The following is a 20,614-nucleotide window of genomic DNA, read 5'->3' as shown; positions in this document are numbered from 1 at the left end:
ATTCTCTTAGATCTAACTCAGTGAAAAATTCCCAGTACATTTATCAAAATGCAATAAAGTCTGAGGAGAGCTCTTAACACTGCTTGCATTCTGAGTATCAAGTCGTGAGACTTCTGAATGTTAATTGCTTTGTGGCCCAGTGTGGGTAACAAATAAGTCTGTGTTGGCTATGTATGAGCATCCTTCACTTCAGAATAAATTAGAAGAGACACAGCCACTTGTAATCGAAAATTAAAAAGCAAAATTAAATATGGAGTTTTAAAGTTGTTTCAGCTTTTGGGAAAATAACTTTCTGCTTTTTTTCCCACTGAACATTTACTGTACTCACTTTAGTATCTACATAGTTCATACAACTTTATTTCCCATAAAATACCTTCCATGGGAAGTATATCAGCTTTAACACTACGGTGTCGGGTGAATTTCCCGCCAAAATATAAGATGGCGCGTTAAAATGCCTATATCTTTTGAAGTATGGGTTCGATTGAAATGAAATATTTGGTAATACGCAGTTACAATCGGCCCGAGTTTACACGTTTCCCGCACTCCACCGCAAATCTATATGAACCGAGTTTAAGACGGCTCCCGCGGAGTACGCGCAATTCACGCGAGCCGACTTAACTCGTTTCCCGCAACCCAAGGTAATAAACTTGGCAAGACTACCTTTTATATACTAGACTTTTCAGTATGCATTCAAAGCATTTGCAAGGTTACTTGCTGATGGATAATGTACGGTATTTAGGAATCACAGGTGATTACCTCGACCTTGAGCTGATCATGAGCATACAGAGAGCTTTTGTAAGGGAAAAGGCCTTCCATCATGAGATGAGTCTGCAGTGAGGACACTGTATCCAATATGACTGATGGAGTAATTTAACATTATTGAGAATTTGAGTTGGCAGGTTCCTGAGAGTATGAGATGTAACCTACTTGAGTGTTGTCCCATTCAGTGTACTGGCATAACAGAGATAGCAATTGATGAAAGTGTTGCTAGTGTTTATGAATTTTGGCTTCACTGAGCAGGTACCACATTTAACCAAAGGCTTTCTCCATATTTTGATTGTGCCCTTTCTTCCTTTCTTTATAAATGGTCTTTTGAGAGTACTTGTATTTTTTTAAATCACTTAAATGTACTGTTTCTGCTTAACTTCATTTTTTGTTGTTGTTTATTTTAGGTGCAACCAAACAGCTGTTCATGGCAGTCCCCCTTGCCATGCAGCAACAGCCTCCCTGTCACCTGCACCACCGGCCAGAGTAAAGTGGCAGCCTGGTTACAGGACTCGGAAGAAATGGACAGGTGTGCAGAAGGTTAGTTCTTACCCAGCATAAGCCAAGCAACAGAAACAAAGGAGGTGAATCGTGGGTGCTGCACCTTTCACTTCCTCCACCTCCCTGATGCCTCAACTTTTTTCTTTTCTTTTCTTATTTTTATACACCAGGTCCTTCTTCCCATGAGTTGGGCTTCTTACCTGTCAGTTCTGCACCCTCACAAGTACTGAACCTGGTTTCATCCTTACCCTGACCTCCACCCTCTTCAGCCTTCTCACCTCATCTCATTACCATTTCCCTTCTGCCTTCCTTAGCCTCCCAGTCCCTGACCCCTGGGGCAACCGTGGGAGAAGTGCTGCCCCAGGAGTACCCTCCACCCTCACTCCTTGACTCTCTGCCCCATCACTCCATCACACCTGTGCATTGCCTTGCTTGCAATAAATAGCTAAATTATATTGTATCTTATATCTACAGTTACCTGTTAGAGGTGTTCCACTGTGGATCAGTTATGAAATACTCTGAACTAACACGTGATTCCCTCACTCTGCCATCTCTGAGCCTCTTAGTCTCCAGAAACCTTCTCCATCTGTAGGGTAATCACAATTATTAAGAAATATGAATATAATATTAACTGGATAGAAGACTCCATAGATAGACAATGTTAGATAATCACCTCACCAGCACCTTGCTTATGATGTAATTTTGTTTTTTATTTTATTTTATTTTTAATATATTTTATTGATTTTTTACAGAGAGGAAGGGAGAGAGATAGAGAGTTAGAAACATCGATCAGCTGCCTCCTGCACATCTCCTACTGGGGATGTGCCTGCAACCAAGGTACATGCCCTTGACCGTAATTGAACCTGGGACCTTTCAGTCCGCAAGCCGACGCTCTATCCACTGAGCCAAACCGGTTTCAGCAATTTTGTTTTTTATTTTTTTTATTTTTTTTATTTTTTTTTTTTTTATTTTATTTTTTTTTTTTAATTAAGTCTTTATTGTTCAGATTATTACATTTGTTCCTCTTTTTTCCCCCCATAACTCCCCTCCTTCCAGCTCCCACCCCACCCTCCACCCTCACTCCCCACCCACTGTGTTCATCCAATAGGTGCATGATTTTTGTCCAGTCACTTCCCGCATCTCCCACACCCCTTTCCCCCCCAAGAATAGTCAGTCTATTCCCTTTCTATGTCCCTGGATCTATTGTAATCACCAGTTCATTCTGTACATCAGGTTATTTATTCACTTGATTCTTAGATTCATTTGTTGATAGATGCATATTTGTTGTTCATAATTTGTATCTTTACCTTTTTCTTCTTCTTCCTCTTCTTAAAGGATACCTTTCAGCATTTCATATAATACTGGTTTGGCGGTGATGAACTCCTTTAGCTTTTCCTTATCTGTGAAGCTCTTTATCTGACCTTCAATTCTGAATGATAGCTTTGCTGGATAAAGTAATCTTGGTTGTAGGTTCTTGCTATTCATCACTTTGAATATTTCTTGCCACTCCCTTCTGGCCTGCAAAGTTTCTGTTGAGAAATCAGCTGACAGTCGTATGGGTATTCCCTTGTAGGTAATTGAGCCTTTTTCTCTTGCTGCTTTTAAGATTTTCTCTTTGTCTTTTGCTCTTGGCATTTTAATGATGATGTGTCTTGGTGTGGTCCTCTTTGGATCCCTTTTGTTTGGGGTTCTCTGCGCTTCTTGGACCTGTAAGTCCATTTCTTTCTCCAGATGGGGGAAGTTTTCTGCCATTATTTCTTGAAATAGGTTTTCAATATCTTGCTGTCTCTCATCTTCTGGCACTCCAATAATTCTGATATTAGACCTCTTAAGGCTGTCCCAGAGGCTCCTTACACTATCTTCACACTTTCGGATTCTTTTTTCATTTTGCTTTTCCAGTTGGGTGTTTTTTGTTGAATCTTTGGTTTGATTCTTTTGCTCCTCTGGTCTGCTATTGGGTATAATATTCTTTATTTCAGTCCGTGTATGCTTACTTTCTAATTTCTTTATCGTAGCATCGAGGGTCTCATTAGTTTTCGTGAGGCTCTGCACCATTTTATGGCAAACCCTCAAAATTGCGATTCTTAGCTCCATATCATCCATTTCTGCCATGTTTTTTTGTCTCCGCATCTTTTATGGTTTCTTGATGCACCCACTAGTGGTCTCTGTACGCAGTCTTGTTCTAGCCAAGCCTTAATTGTTGTAGTTAACACTAGAGGGATTTGACCACCAGGCCGACTGGCTGAAGGAATCAGCTGCGGGAAACGTCTGTCTTCTGGGGCAGTGCTAATCCAGCCTTTGCCTGAGGCGGTCGGCAAATGGCTGTGCTCAGGGTTTGGGCGGGGCGGGCTCAACAGGGCGGGGGGAGGGAGCAGCTATGGCCGCTCTCAGTCCATCCCCAGGGGCTCTGCCTCTCTGTCCCCGCAACCGCTGCAAACCTCGGAGGGGCCGCCGCCAGACAGTCCCGCTTCTCCCGTTTGAGTCTGGGTCCCTAGAGACTCGCCCGGATCTGTAGCCCAGAGTCTGAGACTCGCTCCGGATTGAAAACGACAACCGCGCCCTCCGCCGCCAGCCCGTTTGCGCGCGCACCGTCACCACCACGCCGGCCGTACCTTTAAATTTTCCACACTGCGCCTCCGCTGAGCGTCGGAATGCTGTTGTTTTTGCTTCTAGTTGAAGAGACTGTCCTCCGCCCGCCTTCCCGTGGTTCTGGTTGATGTCCGCTCCGTCTTTTAGTTGTATTTTTGAAATGGTTGTCCACGGCGGCAGTCAACGGTGTTTACCTATGCCGCCATCTTCGATCCTCCCAATTTTGTTTTTTAAAAGGCAAGTTGAAGTGTAGGTTCCTTATAGTCATTTTTTTTCTCTCCTTCCCTCTCACCCCTTCTTTGCACTGCGTTTCTCCCTCATTTTTCCCCTTTTATCTTCTGTTGCCTACCCTTCAGAGCCACTTCCCCTTGTTTTCTATAAAGGGAAGGAGATGGGACATACACAGGTGCTGCCTCCCCTGAAAGGGGGGAAGGGGCGGGAGCAGTGGAAGGGCACTGGCCTTTCCATTATCCGCTTCCTCCCACCTTCATTGGGTGCTTCCCTCTCTGAAGAGATTTAAGACAATTGATAGCCAAGAGTTCCCTGGAGGGACAATAGCAGCACTTGAACAGCCAACCTGGGCTCCATCCTGAGGCAGATGCTGCTAAAAGGAGGGACTAAGGTGTGGCCTGGCCTTCAGATGAATTGCTCTCCACGAACTGTGCAGAGATTCTCAGTCCTCTATAAAGAGTCTTAGTATTTACCTCTCTATTTTATTTTATAGTGACAAAAAAAAAAATTTAAAAAAAATCCGCCAAAATGTCAAAAACCTCCCAAACACAACTATCTTTGTTATTTGACCCAGCTAATCTTTAGCCATATTTAACAGTAATATTTTGTTGCCTATACCAAATTTGTAATAATTCAGATCTTTGAGATTTAATGAGAAACAAAGATATGTGAAATTTTAACCAACTGCCACAAAAATAAGGACGATCACTCGATAATTTTACAGATTTATACACATGCCTCTTCATAAACAGTACACATGCAGAAGTCATCACATAACTGGGAGCCATGTTCATAATATCACCAATTGAGTAAATAATACTAATAACTCAATATCCTTGACGGTATTGAATTTCACATACTGAAGGTCCTTTTTTGTGTGATATTTCAATGTGCAGATCTTTAAACATTCATTTTTTAAATATATAAAAAAAATTAAAAATTAAATTAAAAGTTATTTCTTCCTTCTAAGCCATTCAAACAGAATGGGCTTCATGCCCAGGTGATGCTGCTCCTGCTGGGGCCGGCAACACACTCTGAGAATCTTTAGTTTTGTTGAGTGTAACATCTCCACTAGATTTTAAAGAAATCATGCATTGCCACACTGTTGTGAGCTAAATTAAAGATAAATATATTCACCTGACTCTGTGTTCCATCTTATTTTTCTGAACTTGACTTTGCCTCCACCCATATTCCAAGTAGTCACCTTGTAAACTATTTGAGGAACAGGTAGACAGGTCCTTTTTTAAAAAATTTATCTTTATTGTGGAAAGTATTAAAGATGTCCCCCTCTTTTTCCCCGCGTTGGCCCTCCTGGTAGACAGGTTCTTAACAGTAAAACCAGACAACTGCTGAAGTTCCCTGGAGTGTGTTTTTGTGAGACAATGGCACCTGAGCAGGAAAGGGAGCATACACAATTGGTCTGGCTCTCTACAATTTAATGGCTCTCTACACTAATAGCTGCTAATTTGCAGGAGTGCACTTTGAAGTCATCTAATGATAATCAGTGGTTTTATGGTTCTAAGCCAGAGAAGGGTCTGTGTGGGGGTTTTTTTCTCTTTCATTTGCCAGTATCGCCATTATATATAAACACGGGTCTGCCTAATCATATTTGCCACTGTTTGGATAGATTTATTACCACCACCACCACTCCCTGCCCAGTGCTAACATACTTTTATTTCTGGTTTTTGTTAGACCTTGCACACTGCCAGTCAAACCTTGTGGAACTTAGCAAACTCCTGCAAAATTTGGAAATACTTCAGAGAACTCAGTCAGCACCCAACTTTACTGACATGCAGGTAAACATATTACTGCTGGTAAAAGGACCTTAAGATATTAGCTCGGAATTTTTACTAGATTGTTCCATGAATGTTTAAGGTAACATTAAAGGGAAATAACTACAATGTAGATTAGTTTCTATTCTGGAATCATTCTTAGTATTTTGGAATCTTGGTGCCATTGTGGTTAGATGTCTAATTTGAAATGTCTTACTTTTCAATACAAACTAGAAAAAATAAAAATCTGAATCATTCTTCTATATTTGTGTTACATTAAAAATGATAGCTTTGAAGGTATAACTTAGATGCTCTGCTCTCAGAATTATTACCATCTTTTCACGTAGAAAAAAAAATGCTACAGATCTCTAATCCTGCTTTCATTTTGGATAGCAGAAAAATATATTTAAGTTCTCGTCTTTGCTTTTGAATGCCCACTGTGCATCAGATAATGCCTTCTCCTGGCTGGTTGCTTTAGGTGTCTAACAGTGAGTCTTGACTAACTTGCTCTGCTCTCTTTGTCTAGGCCTGTTTTGTATATGTGTGAACTTAACAATACTTTGTTGCTTTTAACTGTTTGTGTAATGTAGGCTAACTGTGTAGATATTTCAAAGAAAGACAAGCGGGTCACAAGAAGATGGAGAACAAAAAGTGTCAGCAAAGATACAAAAATACAACTGCAGGTACAGACTTTACTTTTCCTCCATTCATATTTTTGCATACTTTTATAGTCTTTACATATCAGTTCATGGAAATTAAAAGGTTTACAGCAGCTTAACTGCTTTAAATCCAGTGCTTTTCAGACTGTTATATTATCCAAAACAGAGGTAAATCTATCCTTTTTACTCTGATCTAAGTAAAAAGAATTTAAAGTAAAGGTAAAAATTATTTAATATGGATGTAAAGTGGCATTTTTATTCTGTTATGGCCTTAGAACCATTACAATATATCTTTTAAAACGTCATTTTAAAAATCTCAACTGACTATTCAGTGGGTTGTAATAAACACTCATTTTTATATAATAGACCTTAAAAGAGCCAAATTTGTACCTATCAATAAAAGAGTGAGAGCTGCAATAGATTGGAAATCAATAAACCTGGGATCTAGCCTGATTACTGTGATTTCCTAGCAATATAATTTTATGCATTTCTCTGAAATTTTCTGGGCTTCTCTTTGTTCCTGGGTAAAGTAAAGGAATTAATGTGATGATTTCTGAATTCCCTTTCAACTCTAAAGTTTCATAATTCTATAAAATAGATATTATTTGGCCATCATCAATCACATTTAAAATCTGAACTGGAGTCTTAATTGTTCATAATAAACTTAATTTAAATTTATTTTCAATGTTATTTATTTAATATGAATAATTTTAAAATAAGATCCTATTTTGTTATTTTATTGCAATGATACTAAATATGGTAAATGCCTAAAACCTCTTATGCCATAAATCATATTATTTTTAGATCTATAAACTAGAATCTCTAATACTCTGATCCTAGCTGTATATTATAAAGGACTCTCAATCAAAATTCAACTTATGACTTTGCTTTGCTTTCTATTGCACTATAAATCAATTTATATTCTAATACAAAGGTAAAGGGAACTGCTTTGCAGAATTCGTCAATGTCTTCTGAATAAATAAATAATTCTTCTTTAATTCTGACTTTATTGATAACATTTTTGTGCCATAATTCTGAATGTGTAAATAACAAACTCTTTGTTGCTTTGCTTACTAATCTGATGTTTTTGAAAATAAGTTTTCATAAGCACTAAAAATTTATGGTTTATTTAGAATGTCCACATTCTCTGAACACAATTTCTTGTGTTCCTTTGTTCAGTATGTTTTCCCCTCTATTCAGAAAATTAGTACTGTAGAGACAAATGTGCCAAATGACTTCACAAGAAAATTACCTAAAATTGCTTTTGGCAGTTCCATTTGTTTTGAGCACATGATTGTCTAGTTTTGTGGCTGGTTGTTTTTTTTGTTTGTTTGTTTGTTTTTTTAAATCCTGATGTCTATGGTTATTATAACCAGGTAAAGGAACCATTATAAAAATTGTTGATTATAATTAGCAATTATTTTAATCTTGTTTTTATAAGGTTTGCCATTGAACAGATTTCCATTCACAGCTGTTGTCTTGATTGGTTCTCAGTGAGTCTGAGTGCAGTGCCCCTGGCCACCCTGTGTGGCCACGAGGCCACCATAGTCCCCATATTGCTCAGTTTTCCTGAAGGAAATGGGATGAACTCTGAATACCCACCGTTACAGGCTGTGCTTTTCAATGTGCAGGAAGTTTATGAAGATTTTTTTAAGTCATTAGAAGAAATTATTCAAAAAAGCAGGCAAATATGCTTCATTCATACCCCTGCAACATTTTGGCGGGGGGGGGGGGGGGGCTTTTTTGTTTTTAAGTTTTTATTTATGCTGTTTTGCTTTGCTTTTGTTTTACCAAAAGTATAACAAAATGGCCCTGTGATTCTGGATTAATTATTTTTGAGGGAAATTGGAATCCTCATCCCCCCACTCAAAGAAAACTTGAAACTTACAAAAGTAGATTTAATTGTATCTCCAGCTAGCAGTAAGCTATTAATCATTCCCAGAGAAACCCTACTTCCACGTGGGCTGACTGGTAAAACAAAAGGTATGGTGGGGGAAGGCTGCAGAATTTGGTACCATCTCTGGACCTTTTCTGCTCACTCAAACCAGCAGGCCTTCCAGGATTCCTTAGGCTGGGAAACCATAAAATCAACCAGGAGTGGCTATGATCAATATAAATGCCATTACTCATCAGCATTTTACCTATACAAAGACATAACATTTATTTTTACTGTCATGGATTACCACCTCCTCCCACTCTAATATACAGGATTTCCCTCCTGTTTTAAGTGTTTCTTGACCATGGGAATTCCATCTGATGGTGCCACATACTTGTTTGGGCCCATAATCATCTCACTCCTTGAACCACTCGCTCAGATAGTCACTGTTGCAGCCAACTTGAGAGGCTTTGTGAGTGGCTCATTTTCCATCCCCTGTTTGTAACGCTTAGAATACCAGCCATTTGTGAATGAACCTAGACTGTTGGTGGTAGCGGTTATTATTATTGCTGTCGTTGTTATTGGTGCTTTCACTGAATTTGTGTTCAGCATTCTGTAGCAGTTTTCATTTTGAAATAATTATAAAACAGATCATTTGAAAAATGGACCCCAGGAGAGTACAAATGAACATGTTATACTGGGTGTTTAATTGCTTATTCTTACATAGGTTGTTAGATTGTGCTATTGATTTGAATGTGAAGGTTATGACCGTATTTCCACCAGAAGCCATTGGGAAGCTAGCCTCAGGAGTCCATTGTGTAACTCACTGAAGGCAGCATTTGTCCTAGAAGGCTCTGTGGAGATTACCTTTTAGAAAAAGGACTTCCTGTCTCCCAAACTTCAAATTTTCTGGTTCTAATAAAAATTCCAATATCATCCTTGTACAGTAACAGTTGGACTGTGTTTTAACTGCAAGAACAGAATGATTTTTAAAGGGCTGCTGTAAAAGAGAGAGCTGCCAGTTTCCTGTGTTGCTAATAGCATGAATTACATACTAGATCCCTAGTTGTTGGAGAGGAGGAATAATAGGAGGTGTGAGTAGGAGATAAATGACTGGATGTCGTTCATGTGTAGCCATCTTAGACCTCACAGATGCTCAGATTACACTGTAGGCTCAAAATAAGTTCTTTTTTTACTACATTAAACATACAGGGATTTTGTACAGAAAATTTTTGGTGGAAAATAAATGACATATGTACATATCATATACGTACGCAGATTTAAGAGCTTGGAAGAGAAATGTGATTGTAATTTGACAACTATAAAGAGAATTGAAGATAAAGGGATTTAAAATATTTTTCTATTGTTAACGACTAAAGCAGTCTTGCTCTTTTTCTCTATCTGGGCTGTTTGGTGGCTCTTAAGTGCATTTCAGTTAACTGGCATCAAAAATATTGCTCACAGCCCTGAAGAGCCAGGATCTCGCCAATGGAGGCAGAGTTGAGTGGTTAGAAGGAAATGTCACTATTCCTTAATCCCGCCCAAGAAGAGAAAGAAAGCTCAGGGATTCTTCCACCAGTTTATGCACAGGTGCACATCACTGAATGAAACCTATGCTTTCAGGTTTTCATGGCTGATTTTTGTAGGCATTGTCCCCACACACTGAGAAAACTGAAGATTTTTTTTCTTATGCTATGGGGTTCCACTTGGAAAATTCTTCAACCTGAAAATCCCAACGCCATCCCTAATGCGGAATTTCAGAGAGCTTCATAGGAAGGGTTTACATGGGGAGTTGAAGATTTCTGCTATCCCCGCCCCTGACTTTTTCCTCCCATCAGGAAACAAAAACATTCTGCCTGGCCAACAGAAGCTCCCATGAGAACCTGTTCATTTTAAATTTTGCACATTATTTTTTAATTACTTTTTCCTGAACTTTTTTTTTTTGCTTCCATTTAGTGAATGCCTTTTGACTTCATATAACATGACGTTGCATGAATAAAACAGTGTGCAAATGTATTTTTACCTTGAAAGCAAAAGCTATTTGTCAGTTTATACCTTTCCATCTCTTTTTGGGGTGGGGACGATATTAGCTAATAGACTTACGTGTTTGGTTATTCTGTGATGAGAAGGATGAACTTTTCTCACAGCCTGAATGCCCCTTAGAGCTCTTTTTAATGCTAAGATTTAGGAAAAGTCGACTTCAGTTAAAAACTCTCCCTCGCCCGTGTCTGATTATCTCCCGTCCTCCCACACCCTGCCCTCTCTCTGCCTCATCCCGTGTTTTTTCCTCCCTCCTCTTCTCTCATTCACTGTCAGGAAGGGCCATCTGTGAAGAGCCAGTTCGGCTCAACCCGGCGCCGGCAGAGGCTAGCAGCAGCCGTGGCTACAACAGTGAGTGGATTTCAATCTCAAGTGGACATTTAATAACATTGAGAAACTGTGTGCGTGTGCCACCTCCCCTGTCCTAATGTTGCCACTTGTGTGTGGCAGCATCGACTGTGGCTCATTCCTGCGTTGGTATAGCTTTCGCATGCTCTCTGGGTGCCTTTGCATGGCAGGAGTGGACGCGGACATTGGTGTGTGAGTTGGTAAACTATTCCACAATGCAGTTCTCTATTCCTGCTGTCCATGTAAGAAATAATTTCAGTGCAAGGTTACAAAACTTGTGGTGTGGGATTTCCTTAAACAGTATTGTTTGTTTGTGTGTTTGTTTGCCATACTGACATTGGAACCTTCGCTGAGTTCTGTTTTTCTCAGAAAAGTCATGTTACTACAGACATAAATTGTGCTTTTTTTGGGAGCAATGTGACCATTTGAACAGGATGTGAGACTATAGACATGAGAGGGCAAGAAAAGGTGAATTTTTATGTCATCTCCAAATGGCTACACGAGTTATACTTAGCAAGGGAAAATTGTTTATAAGCTGAAAATCAGAAAATATAATAAAAGCAGAACAACCACAAAGTTAGATGATGTTTAATCCATATGTAGAGGTTGGTTTGGCTTTTCTTTTTTAAATGGAAGGATATTAGGAGGACAGAGGAAGTACTGAGGCAGATAAGGCAAATAACAAATTTAAAAGGGAAAAGTGTGCAGAATAGTCAACTGTCCATATGGAGCATAAAGTAGAACTTGCAAATACAAGAACTTTTTGCTGGATAAGAGTAAATCATATTATTTGTTTAAGCATGACATCCTATCCACTTTTTCAATAGAGTACAAGTTCATAACAATTATGTATGTTAGTTTTTTGGCTATTAGATAGTGTCTTAAGTTAATAATAGTTTTACTCTTGCTAGTGGTGGAGTATATTTTAAGATTAGAATTTCTGATAAATATGGAAAGGTTTTTGTTGTATTAATAGGAGAATGGGTACTGGTGCAAAGATTGGTTTTCTACTTTATGATTGGCAACTGACTCTTGCATTTTATTGAGGTACGTAGCTGGATTGTTCGAGAAACAGAATTGCTTTGACTATGAAATGAACCAGTGACTTGGAATTTATTAGGGGACTGACTCTTACACTCACATTTTTTGAATTTTAGAACAAACAAATTATTGAAATCAGTTTCATGTTAATGTATATCTTATGCATATACTCAAATGCAGATGAATAAAGTACATGCCACCTACATGGTAAAGAGATGTATAATCAGTTAAATAATTCTTAAATGTAACCTTTCATTTATAAATAAAGAAAGCAGGTGATTATTAGGGAACAGAAACTCAGCATAGAAAGGAAAATACTAATGTTTCCTTAAATAATGTACTTCTAAGATGGCATGTAGGGAAGTGAATGTTTCCACTGTGTTCATTTTTTAATGGCAGATACATATAGTGAATATAATAAAGCTGGAAATAGAACCTATTTGAATAGAATGGGTTTATATTTTTTTAAAGTTGAGAATAGAAGAGAAAAGGCTTTTAAAAGATAAAAGTATGCATGCATACCTCTCAGGGTAGCCGTGACCGTAGAAGTTAAGAATAACCTAGATGCATCTAATGAGAAAAGTTACTGGCAACATTTAGCAATGAATTCAGGAATAGCTTGGGGAGGAGGGAGTTATTCTAAACCCTCTGAAATTTATAACTTCATGCACACCCGAGCATAGCAGCATCTAGCAGGACCCTCAGCGGGCCCCCTTGGCCCCTCACCCATAACTCAGTGACCTGACACTGGTGACTCACCCTATTTCTTTTATTACAGTGGCTCTCTTTCCTCTTCCCAACACTAAAGTTATCCCACATATTTTGAGCCCATCCTAACCTGCCAGTACCTTTTACTTATAATTCTTCCAAATGACTACTGGTCACTCGTTGTTCTTGCCCACTTGGGTGTCTGGGGCAGCTGAGATTGGCTGCCAATGAAAAGTGCACCCAAGGAGATGTTTCAGAGATTTATTCTTGTTCCCTAGCACTAACACCCAAATGGTCCACTTGCAACGTCAGCCAGACCCAACAGAATAGGGGTGGAAAAGGAGAAACACTGGCCCCTCTGCATGGATGGACTCAGAGAGTCCCAGGCAGTCAGCACCCCCACGGGGCCCCTGTACACACAATGCAGAATAACAGCAGCAGACCTTTCTACTGGCTCTGAGTCATCTGCACTTAGACCTGCTGTTGTGTTTTCTCTTATTCATACATATTTGTCATTGCTAAATTTCAGTGCCAGTAGCTCCCTGTCAATCCATTTGTCTTTTAATTTCTTCACGGACATGTGTTAAAAGCATCTCCCAACATCTCCATTCCAAGCTGTGGTCACTGGTACCAGAACATTCCAGGATCAGGCTTCCTCCCTGTCACAGGGTTTCAAGGAAAGCCCTATATTTCTTTCCTGAGCAGGCTGCAAAGGCCACATTCAGTGCTGAGGGTTCTGGGTACAAACATGGAGAGCTGTAGACAGCTCCCATTCCAGCCATCACTGACAGAGAACCTAGTTGCCACTTGAACTTTGTAATTCCATAATACCTAGATGGATGAGTAAAATACTAAGTCCCCAGACTGAAGAGATACTCAATTAGAGTTAGATTAATACATTCCACTTTGTATTCTCAACTTCATTTCATGAATTCTACCAGGTGGCTCATTCCATATACTTCTTTTAACAACAACAAAGAAGATATCAATATAAACATTTTCAGTAGCAAACATAAAAATTAGTTTTCATTATCCCAGGGGCCTGAATGCAGTTGGAATGCAGCATTCCAGATGTCTTTCCCTGGGAGTTATATACAAACCCACTTTGACTGGTTTAATTGCCAATTTAAACTTCCACTATGTTCAAAATATAAATTTGTAGTTTATGTTTTTCTTCTGAGAATCTGATTCCAAATTTTAGTAGAGAGGCTGTGATCTCAGGGACAAGCTGGGTCCTTACTGTGCTCCCTGGGCCCCCACTGTACCATGTCTCCCATCGAAGCCTCTCACCAGCTCTCACAGCCACCTCTCTACCCACCTCTCTCCAATGCCAGGGATGACACCCCTCTCCAATGCCAGGACAGTCCTTGGAGTGTTGAGGACACTGAGTGTAGATAAAACCCCTTTCCTTGATCATCAACGCATTCCATTCCCCATCACCAAACACCCACATTCCTGTTTCTCAGTGCTCTTCTAGTTCTTTGTATTAGAAAACCATATCCTTAAATCTGAAACTTTCTGACTTACCCATTTCCTCAAGGTACAGCCTCTCCCCAGGACCTCCTGATCTCCACTACCCTTCCCATGGGTTTTCTTTGTCCCTCCTAGAGGGCTATGGACTGACTGCTCTTTCTAGATTTAGCATCACGACAGTGAAGGTCAGAAATTTCCTTTATCTTTAAATACTCATCCATATAAACCCCATTCCTTTATAAGCATCCCCAAAGGACTTCAGTTATTGTTCTCACAAGTGACCTGGACAGGATTCCAGCAAAGTATGAAGCCTAAGGACTCCATTTTTTCAAATAGCTTCTCTGCCATTGTGTGTATGCCCGTGCGTGCGTGCGTGCGTGCGTCTCTTCTGTGGCCAGTCAGAAACTGAGCTTGATGAGATGAAGGAGCTGTGCACATCTGCCAGCCCAGTGCAGCCAAGGTCCCCATGGAGGACGAGATAGTTACTTTGATAAATCCAGATACCAAATGATACAGATAATACGTTCACATGGTTAGGGTAGCTGAATTTAGGGGGAAAGCTTCATGCTCACTTCCTTCCCCAGGAAGCCTTGTTATCTTTTGAGATATATAACTTCCTACCAAGGCAAAGTTACATCCAGAGGACCCTCTGTCCAGTCTCAACTGCCCTTACCCAATTCCGCAAACTACAGCTTGGTCAGATTTTTTGGTTCTCTCCAACTCCTTTGTCTGACCTCTGTATCCGCCATGCACGTGCACTAGTTTGTGTTCATTCTCTCTTTTTTTCTGTCAGGAAGTTTAAAGCAAATATTAAAAAATGGGGGGAAAGGACGAGGTTCTGAGATACATAAACACCAGACAAGATATTGGTTTCTTCCTCCCACAGCATATTTTCCGTTAGATAGAGGATATGAGTAATGCTATCATTTATATAAAATTTAGCTTGCAAAGGAGTCTAAGAGTCTGGTTCTTAAAGATAATTGAATGAACATCTGTGCAATAAGAGCTAGGGGAGGTTACTAGTCTTATTTACAAGAGGAATTGGTTTTTCCAAGAATGTTTGGCTGACAGCATTTGTAATGGTCAGGTAGAATGTTCTAGAAGGAGAGGGCAAGGTGCTTTGCCTTCACCCATCACAAATCTAGTCCAGATCCAGCCTGGACAGGGAAGTATCTCTAGCCATTTGGAAAAATCTTTAGTAATATGACTTTTTTTACTTAATGCTTTTCCATATTGGCCAGTTAATAAGCCATGCTCATACATGTAACAGCATTGGGTTAAGATACAGTTTAATTATGCAATTTATATGTCATTTACAAACATTTGGTAAATCAATTTCAAACTTAATTGTGAGTCTCTCTAAGCCATTATATTTACTACTAAACTTATTTATGTTTTATCTAATGGCTATGGGACAAGTAAATTTTCCTGTATGTGCACCTCTTGAATTTTTAACTGTTGGGTGAGCTCAGAAAGCAGTGAGCATAAAAAGTCCTCTGCCACGAGTACCCAGACCTTGTAAGACAAGGACAGCCACGTCACAGTTTCGCGTTTTCTGCCATTGGTTTTTTAAATACGGCTGTGGGTTCAGAGCTGAAACTTCTCTGGAATTGTGCCTTTTCTTGCTGTCATTCTGAAGTCACCTCACCCTGTACCAGTGAAAAGCCAGTGAGTCAGTCGCAGTCCTAAATCCGCTATGGGAAATGAGACTTCCTCCCACCCCCACCACCTGCGAAGTAAATGAGTTCCGAGTGTCTCCGTGTGTGTCACCAGAGAGGAATCTGTTATTTGGAAGACGGGAAGAGATCTTTTCTGTGTGTGAGAATGCACAGTGCACTGTTGCTCATTAATGATTCGTATCTTCCCCTTTCAGGTTCCTTTCAGTGCCACCATGTCACCGGTTCGCTTGCACTCCTCCAACCCCAACCTTTGTGCAGACATTGAATTTCAGACTCCCCCTAGCCACCTCACTGACCCTCTGGAAAGTTCAACAGATTATACAAAACTTCAAGAAGAATTCTGTCTAATTGCACAGAAAGGTAACACCAACTCTAACGTGCCCTTTCGAGAAGTACTCTTCTTTGACGACAGGTTGCCATTTACTCCTTTATCCTTGTCTAGGTGGTCATGGGGAAAGATGAAATGGTTTATATACTGGTTGGAGTTCTATATACAGAATGCAGTAGAATACGACGCCTACATCTTGGGACAACACAAATCATAGGTTTACTGTTTTGACTGAGTAAAGAAAGTGTCATTGGTGGTGGGGCAGCGAGGAAGGAAGAAAGACAAAAAGAATTATCCTGGACAGGCCAGGTTATAAATCATTCTTGAAAGCATGTGTTAAATGGAACACCTCAGCCAATACTCAAGAGCCAGGTGGTGCAGGAAACCAAAGGGAGCACATGGAGGGCACCTCTGGGAATGCTTTTGTTTTAACTATATTTCTATTGATTTCAGAGAGGACGGGAGAGGGAGAGAGGAGAGATAGAAACATTGATGAAAGAGAGACATGAATCGGCTGCTTCCTGCTTGCCCCATGATGGGGATGGAGCCCGCAGCCCAGGCATGTGCCCTGACTGGGAATTGCTTGGTTCATAGGTTGATGCTCAACCACTGAGCCAGGCCAGGCAGGTGTCCTAGGGAGGTGTCTTATCAGGCTGGGAATGTTGAAGTCAACAAAAATTTGTATTCTCAAACCATCAGCACAGATATACCATCAGCTATTTCTTTAATTCTATAATCCTACAACAACTAAGCTAGATCATCTTCCCCCCTTTTTTTCCATAGGTTTCTCAGTTGGAATGCCAACCCTCTTTCACCTGCTCTTTTACTCCTAGTACACCTTTATTACATTTCTTAGCTGGATGCTAATTATGTCACTAGACTAGAGTAATATTATTTTGCTTATAAAATAGCATTGATTACAGTCATAGAGCCAGTAACTTTTACTCATATTGGGAGAGGGAGTGTAGGAGCAGATAGAATGAGACAAGTGTGAGTAGCTGCTTAAGGGAGATGAGTACATTTGAAGGTAGTCCCAGGAAAGCTTTGTGAATTTAGTTGCAATCCTGAGGCTTTCAGGAAATCCAAGTTTCAACAGAGTTTTAAAGCCTTTTGAAACAACATATTTTCTTTTCAACTGTGCTAGGAAAAAGAAAGGGCTTCTCTACGACTGTTGAGTGAACCCTTTAGAAAGAATTATGGATTTTGAAATGACTGAGTCTGCTTTTACAGCTGCCAGTGGGATTGATGTGTTCCAGCTATCAAGTTATTACCTTTAAATTGATGATGGAGAGAATGTAGCAATAAATCAATAGGTTGTGAGTCCCTTGTTATCCCACCATTTTTCCTCTTTAATATGGGCCAGTCTTTATGCTAAAATTTTCTACTTCTAAAAAATAACCTTTCTCAAATAAGGAAATTCCTCTTTTTAGTAGATCTTGAATATTATAGCAATTCTGTTATGGTAACGATGAGAGTTGTAAATTCAACCTTTTGTAATTTAAAATTAAAGACTGCCTCAGATTACACCAATGTATGTTGTTAGGTATACAGGAGTTGGGAAGGGAACTAGAGTTTTTATTGTTACTTTTAAATCAAAATACTTCTAACATCAAGATATCCCTGGCTAAGAAAGGATTGCAGGTACTGTTCTTAAGACCAAATCAGTTCCTAACTCAAAGAGAACTAGTAAGCACTTTCTAGATCAGCTGCCTGTTTTTTTGTTGGCAGTGATAGGGTGTGGCTGGTGATTCGGGCTGTGAAAGAATTCACAATGAAAAGAAGAGCTGTAGAGAGGAAGTTTATTTTACTTTCCCTGAAGGGAAAGGACCAAGTATTGCTAATCAATACAGGGCAAGAAGTAAATGGCAGCCTGCTCTTCTACGCAGAGGCTGTAGCTAAGCAACAAGGAAGGGAGGGGAATTTGGGGCTGAAGTTGAGTAGACATCAGGGAGGTTGTCTTGAAAAAATTATAGTTGGTTTGTTTTTCGGGAGACAGTCCAGGCAGGTGTCCTGGGGAGGTGTCTTATCAGTATTTTTCCTAAGCCTGTAAAACAGGGGTCCTCAAACTACGGCCCGCGGGCCACATGCAAACACAAATATTGTATTTGTTCCCGTTTTGTTTTTTTTACTTCAAAATAAGATATGTGCAGTGTGCATAGGAATTTGTTCATAGTTTTTTTTTAAACTATAGTCCGGCCCTCCAACGGTCTGAGGGACAGTGAACTGGCCCCCTGTTTAAAAAGTTTGAGGACCCCTGCTGTAAAACATGCTTAGAATAAAAGTTATTAAAACTTCAGAAGAGGCGTGTTTGAAGGGGATGGGAGAAGGGAACTTTTTACTAACTAGCGACCCCTTGGTGCGAATTATCCCTGAATTGTAAAAACAGCAGGGAGGAGGGGTATGCAAGAATGTAGCCTTGAGAGTAGCTTATCTTGTCTCGCAGTTTGAGCAGAGGGGCTGTTTGAATCAGAGGAGCTAACAATCTTAGGGTTTAACTGCCAGGTGCTTCTCATAAATTGTAGAAGGCTACAGCAAAGAAAAAGAAAGCCTTTTTTTCTGTCCTTACAGGCAGGACTTATAAAATGCTCTCTTTGGGGTATACACTTTTGGGAAATAATTTTTGGATCGTTCTAAATAAAGTGCATGTGTCTTCATGGTACACAGAACTGCTCAGATGCTCTCATCAATTATGGCACAGTAAAACTTGTTCCCTTTTCCTTCTAGGAATTATGAATTAATGTATAAATATTATTATTGGTATGCTGCTCCCAAGTCTTTGTTGGCTTATCTGGTATGAAATGCCATTCATCCTGAATAATTACCATTACCATATTTGTTTTTTGTATAAGTATTATGATAGATTCAATTTTAAAGCTGACTTTCATTAGGCTGTAATATAACCTTTCCAGAAAACATCTATGCACGAGTTAAAATGCGAAAAAAGTTTATAATTTTGGACATTCTTTCTGGACCCATTAGATCTTTGTTTTTCGCTTTTCTCCCCACCCAGTTCATTCCCTTTTGAAGTCTGCATTTAATAGCATAGCCATAGAGAAGGAGAAGCTTAAGCAGATGGTTTCTGAGCAGGATCACAATAAAGGCCACAGCACACAGATGGCACGACTCCGACAGTCACTGTCTCAGGTAAACGAGAATGTGTGTTTCAAGCTCATACATGTTCCCATCCCTGTATGGCACAAATGGGGGTGGAGGCAGTTGGTCATGAGACTGTAAGTCTCCTAAGACATTGAGTATCGGTATTAAATATTATTACTTTTTTTCCATAAAATGTCAAGGTAAGAGTGAAATCAACCAAACTTACTTGCAAATATATAATGATTTTGGCTGATTGAATACTTTTAACGCCTCTTCATGGTTATGTATAAGGCAGTCTCTGGTTTAAAGAAAAAGAATCATGCATTTATACATGGTTTACACATCTAAAATATGGTCAGGGATATATTCAATCCAATGTTAGAACAAAAATCTACTAGGGCCCTAGCCAGTTTGGCTCAATGTATAGAGCGTTGGCCTGGGGACTGAACAGTCCTGGGTTTGATTCATATGCCTGGGTTGTGGAGTTGATCCCCAATAGGGGGCATTTAGGAGGCAGCTGATCAATGATTCTCTCATCATTGATGTTTCTGTCTTTCTCTCCCTTTCCCTTTCTGAAATCAATAAAAGTATATATTTTTTTAAATCTACTAGGTATTCCATACTTAATATTTTTTCCACTTAAAATACATTTCAATCTGTTGAAAATTACTGATTACTATTATACCTCTTTTTTCCTGATTTGTACTCTTAGGGTTTTCTTCCTATTTAAGTTATGCTCTCTAAAGTTATATTTTCATATTTCAATATATATTATGTAGTAGATATTACTCAATACCTATTCATTATGTAGTATTCAATATATATTAAATTTATCTTATGAATATTAATTAAATCCCATGTATTTCAAAGTTGAAATTTCTGATTAAAATCCTTTAATGCAATACTTATGCTTTTTTTACACTGAGTACTTGCTCTGAAATTAATATTTTCTTTAGTTTATAAATGCACTTTTAAAAATTTTGAGAATTCAATGCTGTTATGTGATTTTGCGTGAGAACTCAGTGTTTATATAAAATATTGTTCACTTCCTGGTGCCTTGGATCAGAGTGAAGGAGCAAGCAAATCCTGGGTAAGTGGTTTTCCATGTGGGTCAGCTCCTGCTTGAACACTTTCCCTCAGTCCCTAGGAATTAGACTGAAACCGTCTCGCCATGTTTTATGTACCTGAACTGTCAGTTTCTTTTCAATGTGAAGTTTCATGTTATTGAGTGCTGTTATCTGGACCATGTTTTCTGTGTTCAGTTAAGGTGAAACACTGCCAGTTAAGGTGCATATCCTGCTTCCAGTGCAAATCTAGGGACTTGGGAGCATGAGCATCAAAAGCAGCAGCTATGTGCCAGTCTGCAGAGGGTTTTAAGCACATTAATGGTTTTCCCTGGACAACTCCCATGGCATGTATTTGTCACAAATACATGCTATGAGTCCATGTTAATTGACCTTCTAAATAATTATTCTAAAAGTATCATGAATCAGAAGATCAAAATAATG

General features: G+C 39.4%; 1 protein-coding gene across 8 annotated transcripts in view; it reads left to right on the top strand.

The window, feature by feature from the left end:
* Nucleotides 1-20,614, top strand: part of OSBPL6 (oxysterol binding protein like 6) — a 175,639-nt gene that overhangs the window by 129,774 nt on the left and 25,251 nt on the right. For 5 of the 8 annotated variants that reach the window (XM_023744492.1, XM_023744511.1, XM_014467601.2 and 2 more), the window contains 6 exons: nucleotides 1,173-1,305; nucleotides 5,779-5,882; nucleotides 6,449-6,541; nucleotides 10,710-10,784; nucleotides 15,877-16,042; nucleotides 19,021-19,154. In XM_023744492.1, the coding sequence (XP_023600260.1) occupies nucleotides 1,173-1,305; nucleotides 5,779-5,882; nucleotides 6,449-6,541; nucleotides 10,710-10,784; nucleotides 15,877-16,042; nucleotides 19,021-19,154 (705 nt within the window). The remainder of the gene's footprint in view (nucleotides 1-1,172; nucleotides 1,306-5,778; nucleotides 5,883-6,448; nucleotides 6,542-10,709; nucleotides 10,785-15,876; nucleotides 16,043-19,020; nucleotides 19,155-20,614) is intronic. The other 3 variants (XM_023744509.1, XM_014467614.2, XM_014467615.2) reach the window with 3 other exon arrangements.

Source organism: Myotis lucifugus, unplaced genomic scaffold (assembly GCF_000147115.1).
Source record: "Myotis lucifugus unplaced genomic scaffold, Myoluc2.0 scaffold_5, whole genome shotgun sequence".
Lineage (NCBI taxonomy): Eukaryota > Metazoa > Chordata > Mammalia > Chiroptera > Vespertilionidae > Myotis > Myotis lucifugus.
The sequence above is the reverse complement of the archived record's forward strand: the minus strand, read 5'-3'. Positions and strand labels throughout refer to the sequence as shown.